Raw genomic sequence first — 8,587 nt, forward strand, 5'->3', positions numbered from 1 at the left:
TATTAGTTTACTGTAGAGGTACTGATGCGATTTTTTTTAAATTTTACTATCACCAAGGCTCAACTTGGACGGCGGATATATATATACATATATTGAGAATACACATAGGATAGGCTATTCCTTCATGCGCACCCTCTACAACAGGGTTCATTCAATGAAAACTATTCACAATATTAAATACAATAAAATTTAAGAAAATTTATTGACGCATGTTCTGAATGAAGAAAGGCTGTTGTCAGATTATTCTATGCGTTTCTGCCATTTTGTCGCCAACAAACAAAATTTACTATTATCAGTGAGAATAACGTGTGATAATATTTTGCTATTGAACACAAAGACTTGTGCACGTGATATTGTTGATTCTACGATAGCATGTTTATACCGTCTGCTTTTTGTTGTAACCAAAAAATATTCAAAAATCGTATTTCATCCAACTGCTATTTATTATACTATCACAACCCTAGCACTATATCAAGACAAACATGTTCGATAATACGAAATTTAGTTCTAGTCACAGTAATGGCTGTATCTATGCGTAGATGAAAATACTCATTTGTAAGAAGGCGATCCAAGTCTATCTAAGCAATGGATCAGCTATAACAAGAAATTTGAAAGATTTGAGAACACAATTCATTGCGTAGACAATACACAGCGCACTCGCGTGTGCCGACTTGCTTTTAGTGCGTTTTCAAACAATACTGTTCTACCTTTTTCATGTATTTTAAAGTATATTCATTCTATAGCCAAAAAATGAATAACGACAATCAATATCGCCGACTAAATAAAAAAAAGTTTTGATATAATGATTACCTCTGCGACAGTCTAACCGATAGAAGATTTCTCGCAGTCTCGCGACGGTGGTGTACAGTGAACTGGTATTTATGAAAAAAGGGGCTGCGACGCTAAGAAACGCATAACTAAGTTAATGGTGATGATTCAATTAGCGAGAGATTAATTCATATCAGTATTACAGTTGGTACCGCAAGGATAATATCTAAAATAAAATCGTGCACAAAATTTAATTAAGGCGGACGAACCGACAATATCTTCATCGCAACGTTATATAAACTTAAAACACGAACGGTATTCTAATAAATTAATAAATTTTATTATTTGTTTAATTTATTTCAACTGTGTACTCATTTATTCCTTTTTGTACGCACGAATCTATAACTCATTCATACATCGTTCATCCTTATGTAAAAGCAAAGGATTTATCTATATGTTTAATATTTTTTTTTGATGAATTTACTTGAAAAATATCGATGTATAAAATTATTTGATTTCTCCCCTTAGCAAAAACAAGCCAACAGCATTCTGTGACCCTTTAGGAAATGTATGTATGGCCCACAGCTTAGCTTTACTATTAGGTACAAACAAAGACAAGGACGCAACTAGACCGCTTGCTAGAAAATTTGTTCACTCGATCTGATTTCACATGTCCAATTCGAAACAAAATCGCTCTTTTAAATCGATAGTTTGATTACTGCATGTGCCTAACAATGGAGCAGTCTGCAATCGCTATATTGAACCTGTTCTGACATGTAAAATGTAATGTTGTTTCTATTGTAATATTTATGGTCAGCTTAAAGGAAAAGGGTCAAATGCGTTCCTAGCTTTGTGACATTTATAGTTGTGGACATATCCACACCCTTATACAACGAATCTATTCCTTCTCAACTGTTTTTTGATATAAATTGATAATTTTCAAGAGATGTGTATTGTTAGCATTTGCAATAAGCGGTGTATCAACATGGATTACATGCACAACGCTCAACTACTATATATCACACTGACGTGCGTTTATTATATAGCCAATACCGAATCAATAGAAGATCAGTAGATACATTACAAATAAATAATCATATAGATAATGTATGAAATTGAAGCATGTTCTAGGCCTCCTGTTTTTTTCCAAATTCATCAACAAAATCTACAGGCAAATATCGTTAGACGTTGCTATTCACGTGAGTATTGCATCCATCAAGAACTCATTTACGCTTGAGCTTACATGGGAAGTAAAATTATCGTACCCAGTCCTTAACATTGTACTTTTCTCTGCTTAGAATGCTGCGGCTACTGATCGCCGCCATTTTTGCGCGCTGCTTGGTAAACTTAAAAAGGGACTTTTCTCCAAAGCGGCGTGCAAGCAGAAGTCTGCAGGGGTCAGTTTGTTACAGACAAGCATCCCATCCTTTTGTGCGATCTGGTCAACGAGATAATTCAATGTGGTCTGCTGATCCTTCACTTTAGCACCAATGAGGTTCGAGCAGATGACATCAATATAGTGATCGGATAGAGTTTCTTCGAAGACACCAAGGGCGGGGAATATGGGAAACGTTCGACAGATGTACCGAAAGAGGTTCGCCTCACCAGAAACCGCCATCTGGTTGACAGGGTCGACCATAAACTCCATTTCCTTGATGTTACGGAATATAAGCGTAAAAATGATCTTGATTTTCCCGTTCGTTCGATCCATGTTAGCATAATCATCCTCTACAGCGCACAGCTCTCCCTTATACGACGAATGAACATGCGTCCGAATCATGACTGAACCACTTAACAATTTGCGCAAGGCCCACGGGGTAACAGGAAGTCGCGTGGGATCCGCATGTACCACAATATCCAACGGGTACTTAATGTCTGGCCAGTTTAAGTTGAGCTTGGCAGCGGACGGAGTCGATGAGGTACACGTAACCGCGTTCGAAGGCTCCGCCGAACCGCATTTTGCACTGGTACGGACTGATACTTCCGTTTCCGTGAGAATCTTATCGACTCGTAGGATTTGATGTTCGATGTTCGAAATGAGAGTCTCCTGGCGAGATAGAAGGTCCGCCATCATGATGTCAGGACCTCTCGAACCGGCAGCTGATTGGTACAGTGACCTCATGCTGTACATGGTGCTGCCCAAATCGATTCCTATTATAAAATGTAATTTAAAACATAGCTTTAGTTAGCATAGCTGTCGTGTAATGGGTGTGAGACACTAACTGGTTTACAGAGGCCTGATTTTGTTTTCCATTCTAGGTTTCGTTAGCGGTATCATCGCCGTCCTCTGAATTTTTTGGTATAATTGATAATCACATATATACAAAAGGAGCTGCATTTGACGAAGCAAGTTTATAGCGCTATGAGCTTTGGATTGGTTTTACGTACTATGTGTGAATTAGGTTACCAAAATGATCACTCAGAACGTATAATAAGTGTTTTACATATATGTTACTTTTCCACTCATCAAGGATAAATTAGACCCTATCGGTAGTCGAATAAACTCGTGCCATTTTTAAGATCTACCTTCACTGTTCCGATATATTTAATAATCTTATTCGGTCTTGTGGTTCTGTACTCGGAGTGACTTACCATTTGCATCGTTTGTGTCATAGTAAGGTTTTACACTATACATATTTTGTTTTTGTCCTACACTATACAATTTGTTTCTACACTACAAACAAATTATCAGAGAACTCAGTTCGATAACTCACGCGTAGAACCACAGCAACGTATTGCCTCTATTCCCTTCGTATTCCCTCCGCAAAACAGGTACTTCGCGCTGACTAGAAGCATGGCGACAATTAGCTCATCGTGCATTATGTTTTAACCCCACTGGAAATTAATTTTACAACTTGAACCCAGACTGCTTAATTTTAATAGCTCTAATTTTTTACAGCATCTATCTTAGCTTCGGGTATTCTGATATATTACCGTCGTGACACGTAATATCCGTTTGTTCTTCTAGCCACGTCTATCTATGGGGCGTATTGAACGAACATTCTATGTCAGTCCACACGACATGGGAGATGCCGCTTTCGCTACTGTTGTTAAGGGGCTCCCCCCTTGGAGCGTCCGGATCCGTGTTATTTCGACAGGAGAGGTGGATGGGTATACTAGAGTCGAAAATGGCTTCTCGTCCAGTGGTAATACCAGCTAGCGCGCGCCACTCAGCTACCGTGAGTAGACCCTTCTAAATTCAAACGACGTTTTTAGTCAACTAGAAGAACATATCGACACACAGAAATAGCAGGTAGAGAGAGCGCAGACGATACAGTCTAGGAGCCTGAAGCGGGCGGCGATTGTCAGTCAAATTGCACAGCGGTACGATAAGATTGTACTATAATCACGTCTCCCGCCCTCAGTAACTGGGCTGAAGTAACGCCTATTTCTCCCAGAAGGGCCGTCTGATACGATATGTGAAATCAACCTCAGAAATACGCTGTGTCTGTTAAAAGTCAACTGGGTGGTTGTGTTACTTCCACAATAACAACAAAGTAATGAACTATATCTTTTGACGTCACTAAACATTACGGACTTGATAAAATCAGCCAAGAAACGTATTATAGTACATATAGCTGTATCCTATTTTATGTGCATATGTTATTCTTCTGTGCTGTTGAATAGCACAGTGTTACTAATATACGTGCATTACTCAATCAGTCCCTACAGACTGTATAACCTTTCTAGATATAGAAGCCGAAGCCTTAATTGGATCCTAGATATGGCCCGAATAAAGTAAGCTAGGATAAGCGTGCGCTAAAAAACATGAAAGCTACGATTAAAGATAATGCCAGCTGGATAGATAGGTGAGTGTATTCTTGGTTGACACAAATGTTCAATTCTATGAAATATAAATGCTCTGTTTTTAGCATCTAGCGTTAAGCCAGTTTTAAGAAGAACGCATATAATAATAGCTCTTGATGGTGGAACATTCTCAGCTACTTGCGTTGATGTTGAAAAAAGCACGGAAAAGGCCTAGTTTCGACTAGCTAGTTAAAGCTAGACTGTGAATGGGTGTAGGCGGCTGAATTCTGAAATCCTAGATCATTTTTTTGCCTTTTGCTTAGCGACTTTTATATGGAAACAAACGCAAAAGCAAATAGGTATCAAGAAACGTATTGCGGATCGGCATTGCTACTGATGTTATCGCACTCGTAGTCTGAAGTTGAGTGGTTGAATAAATCTAGTGAGAGACCCCGTCTTTTAGAAAAAACAGGGAATTTCTACGAGTTGTCCAGTTACGTTCTATATACAGTCAGCACTTGTGTAAATTATTTCTGCCGGTACAAAGCTAAATGAAGAGCAAGCATGTGGCAACCGTTTAACGAAACGGGCTGTTACCAAAGGCGGCGCAGCGTCGTTATTGATGGAGAAAAAGCAAGTAAGATTACATCATCGTCCGTTTCCTCTAGTACCTAAAGATATGCTAGAATTTGACTTTCGGCCTGGCTAAAATTGCTTTTATAGCAAGTACCCTGACAAAATTCTACCCTTATAATATAGCAAACCTGGCTACTTTTTCTGTAATGTAAACTCGATTCCGCCCATAAAAAAGATCAGCTTGAACGCCCTGAGGAAGTAACGATTAAATCGATTTTGCGTATATTTGGTACAAGTGTTGCTTAATGGCCTGATCGAAAATTGATCCCTAGTGGGAAAAAAAACGGGCCCGTCTGTTGCCAGCTTTGAATAGGCCAAACGAGTCTAATGAAATACTCCCGCGGTGGCTTGCAAGCGCAATCCTCAAAAGACATTCTTATGTGTCTTGAGTTATTAAAAGAAATTTGTTCACGATTTGCCTCTTAAGTAGCGCAGTATCGTTTTTTTATCCTCAGTACCCCAGATAAAGTTGAAATCAAATTGGGATCAATAAACGGTAAAGAAAATATTCCACAGCGAGGTTAAGACGAAGTTACTAATAGTAATTGCTTATTATATTTGTCATTGTGTCTCTAAGACTTATGTTGTAGTCTTACTCTGTTTATTTATTAGGCATTTACTAGGCATCATTCTAGGGACATATTTATTGGTTTAAGAAATTCTGGGCTGCTGCTATCTTGTTGTCTTTTTGTCTTGGGTGATATGCGTTAACCCCTACTGGTAAATAAACTAATTCAAACAATATTTGTTTAGCATTAGACCACAACATATATTTAACTGAATTGTTAATTAATGCTCGACCCATCTAAAATGAGGCTGATGTCGAACTGAAAATTACTTAGCTAAACAACAAAAAATAAAGTTCCGTTAGTTTCTGATTTTGACGATGTAATTTTCCGTTATAGCTGATTTTCCTGCATGGGCTGGGTGACACGGGTTATGGCTGGAGTAACCAGCTGTCTCGAATTTGTCCACCATATTATAAGGTCATCTGTCCGCATGCGTGAGTAAAATTTCGTGTAAATATTACAAGAAATAGTTTAACTTAGAAGTTAATTTTACAATTACTTCATTTGATATAGGTGTCAACAACACATCCTTCAGTTATTATCTCTCGCGTTACTCAATGATCGTTTGAAATGTATAATTTCAAAGATAATGGAAAAAACACATTATTGTTAAAAGTTTCAAAGATTCTTTCAAACATAAAAATATTTTGAACCGGTTATACTAAGCGAATAAAATCAAAAACGATACAAACAAATCAGAAACGATAATGGAAATACATCCTTCACTACACTAACGAATGCATTAAGTCACCACATTCATAGAAAAGCTGCGATAAACTAACTGAATTTATGCTATGCAATATTATTATTATTATTATCTATGTCATTGTTACAGGCCAACTATTCCAGTAACGTTGAACAGCGGTATGAGAATCCCAGCATGGTTCAACATCCTTTCATTAGAAGCTAGCGGACCACAAGATGAAGAAGGCATTAGAGCTGCTACAGTTAACATTCAGAAAATGATTAAAGATGAGGAAAATGCAGGAATTTCATCAGATCGCATTATGCTAGGAGGTTTCAGCATGGGGGGGGCTCTGGCTCTTTATGCTGGATGTACTTACGAAAAGAAGTTAGGCGGTTAGTGTCACCATATGAAATTGCGGTCTAGACCAATATATTAGCGTACGGTCAAAGCATACTGAACGTTAGTAACGTATTTTGAAATGTTTTTACTTATGTGCATCAAATTTTCATCAGTGTTCCTGTGCTTTAACTAGTTTAGCCAAGTGCATAATACAATAATACCGTAACGTGACAAAAAACAAAAAATCCACACAGTCTGTCGTATAGTGATCGAATTAAAGTTAGCCGACTGTAAAGTTTATAAGTGTCGGACTCTTATCAATGCTATACACAGCAAATAAATAGCTCTAGTATGCTTTTTAGTTGTACAACAGGTTCGCAATTCATTACAAAACCTACTCAACCCCTATCATAAGTGTGAGAACGTACATTAATGATACGGGGAAACACAACTCTATATCGATTGGCAGGTATTATCGGACTCTCTACGTGGCTACCGATGCCAGATGAGGTTACGAAAGCAGTAGCCGTTAACAAGGAGACACACATTTACCTAGGTCATGGTAATAGCGACGACCTTGTACCCGTGAAGTGGGGTGATATGACCGCGAAACACCTAAAAAAATTCAACCCGAACGTCGCCTTCATTACCTATAATGGAATGGGCCACTCCAGCTGTCCAGAGGTAAGCGTTGTTCTTGTTCATATTCATTATTTTAGGCTTAACTATGCGGTTTTCTATTGCTGCGAAATAGATAGTCGGTCGATCTGCAATTCATGGAGTAGTTAGTAATAAGAAGAGTGAAAATCTTAATTAAGACAGTTCATACTACAACATAAGTTTAGATGTTATTTAATTGTTTTAATTGCGCTTAATTCTAGGAACTATATGATGTAGCAAACTTCCTCAAGGAGCGCCTGCCAGCCCAGTAGTACATATGTGGGTATCAACATGTGGGTCAAAGGGATCTTCCTGAAGTTAAAGAGCTTTTCTCGACGGTTCATAGCAAATATTGGGAAATAGTCTTAAAAACGTATTCATTGTAAGCGACATACTACATTCGCTCGCTACTCACCCGACAAAACCAAATAATATATATATATATATATATATATATTGGTATACAGAAGTGGTAATTGTAATAGTTAAATGGTCGCAGTGGTCAGAAGGCCAAAGCTAGACCAATGTACTATACTCATATATAAATATTATTATTATTGTTATTATACATTCATGCGTACACATATAGTTTCACAGGTCATGAGATGAAGTAAAGAAAGGCGAGGGAAGAAAACAAAGGACAAAGATGCTAGAAAAACAGTTCGTTGACACATATTATTGAAAGCATAAAGATGAACCAACGAGTGAAACTAGACTCTTAGAAGGCCCTATATATTGAAAAGAATGCTGAGACCGCTGACACTGAAAAGTTGCCGTTATCATACGAGAAAAAGCTGTAACAGGAGCGGAATAGTTATCTATTATCAAAAGTAAAATATATAGTTGGCTAATTATTTAGCTGTTCGAGAATAAGAGACGAGCTGGAGCAGATTAATCATTGCTGATGGGGTAATTAGAGATGCTACAGTAGTAGAAGAGTATTATCGAACGAAGTAAACGGACCTAATCCCTAGGTGGTCTGTTATTGGTCATAGTTGTGCTGCGCAATAAAGGATTGCACCCAGAAAGAGATCAGACAGAAACGAGGAAAATAAAGATGTTTGCTGCTGTGAGATTCGCAATAGTTACAGTTGTCGTTTATATATCCAGCTAATTAAAAATTGATTTGTACGTTTTAATTTGGTACCAAACTGACACTTATGAAAGAGAACGTCTAGAT

The 8,587-nt window shown here is 37.9% G+C and overlaps 2 protein-coding genes across 4 annotated transcripts; one reads left to right on the top strand and one right to left on the bottom strand.

The window, feature by feature from the left end:
• Window positions 1–173: 173 nt before the first annotated feature.
• On the bottom strand, window positions 174–3,786 carry AIMP2 (aaRS-interacting multifunctional protein 2). 3 transcript variants are annotated; one of them, XM_022843227.1, is made up of 2 exons: window positions 3,703–3,786; window positions 174–2,919 (listed from the first exon to the last, which is right to left on the bottom strand). In XM_022843227.1, the coding sequence occupies exon 2, from the start codon at window positions 2,897–2,899 to the stop codon at window positions 2,063–2,065; it is 837 nt and encodes a 278-aa protein (XP_022698962.1). In that variant the 5' UTR covers window positions 2,900–2,919; window positions 3,703–3,786; the 3' UTR covers window positions 174–2,062. The 3 variants fall into 3 exon arrangements, with proteins under 3 accessions (XP_022698962.1, XP_022698960.1, XP_022698961.1); XM_022843225.2 differs by lacking the exon at window positions 3,703–3,786 and adding an exon at window positions 3,483–3,651; XM_022843226.2 differs by lacking the exon at window positions 3,703–3,786 and adding an exon at window positions 3,361–3,538.
• Window positions 3,770–8,491, top strand: Apt1 (Acyl-protein thioesterase 1). The gene is made up of 5 exons (XM_022843228.2): window positions 3,770–3,947; window positions 6,057–6,154; window positions 6,556–6,800; window positions 7,217–7,431; window positions 7,629–8,491. The coding sequence occupies exons 1-5, from the start codon at window positions 3,774–3,776 to the stop codon at window positions 7,677–7,679; spliced, it is 783 nt and encodes a 260-aa protein (XP_022698963.2). The 5' UTR covers window positions 3,770–3,773; the 3' UTR covers window positions 7,680–8,491.
• Window positions 8,492–8,587: the final 96 nt, after the last annotated feature.

The sequence above is a fragment of the Varroa jacobsoni genome, unplaced genomic scaffold (assembly GCF_002532875.2).
Source record: "Varroa jacobsoni isolate VJ856 unplaced genomic scaffold, vjacob_1.0 scaffold_1047, whole genome shotgun sequence".
Taxonomy (NCBI): domain Eukaryota; kingdom Metazoa; phylum Arthropoda; class Arachnida; order Mesostigmata; family Varroidae; genus Varroa; species Varroa jacobsoni.

Excerpts from the sequence above, each read along its gene's own strand:
- Apt1 (XM_022843228.2), top strand. The coding sequence starts at position 3,774 with ATGTCAGTCCACACGACATGGGAGATGCCGCTTTCGCTACTGTTGTTA. Across the intron at positions 6,155-6,555 it reads AAGGTCATCTGTCCGCATGC|GCCAACTATTCCAGTAACGT; the intron begins GTGAGTAAAATT and ends TCATTGTTACAG. Across the intron at positions 6,801-7,216 it reads TTACGAAAAGAAGTTAGGCG|GTATTATCGGACTCTCTACG; the intron begins GTTAGTGTCACC and ends ATCGATTGGCAG.
- AIMP2 (XM_022843225.2), bottom strand. The coding sequence starts at position 3,588 with ATGCACGATGAGCTAATTGTCGCCATGCTTCTAGTCAGCGCGAAGTAC. Across the intron at positions 2,920-3,482 it reads ACGTTGCTGTGGTTCTACGC|GAATCGATTTGGGCAGCACC; the intron begins GTGAGTTATCGA and ends ATTTTATAATAG.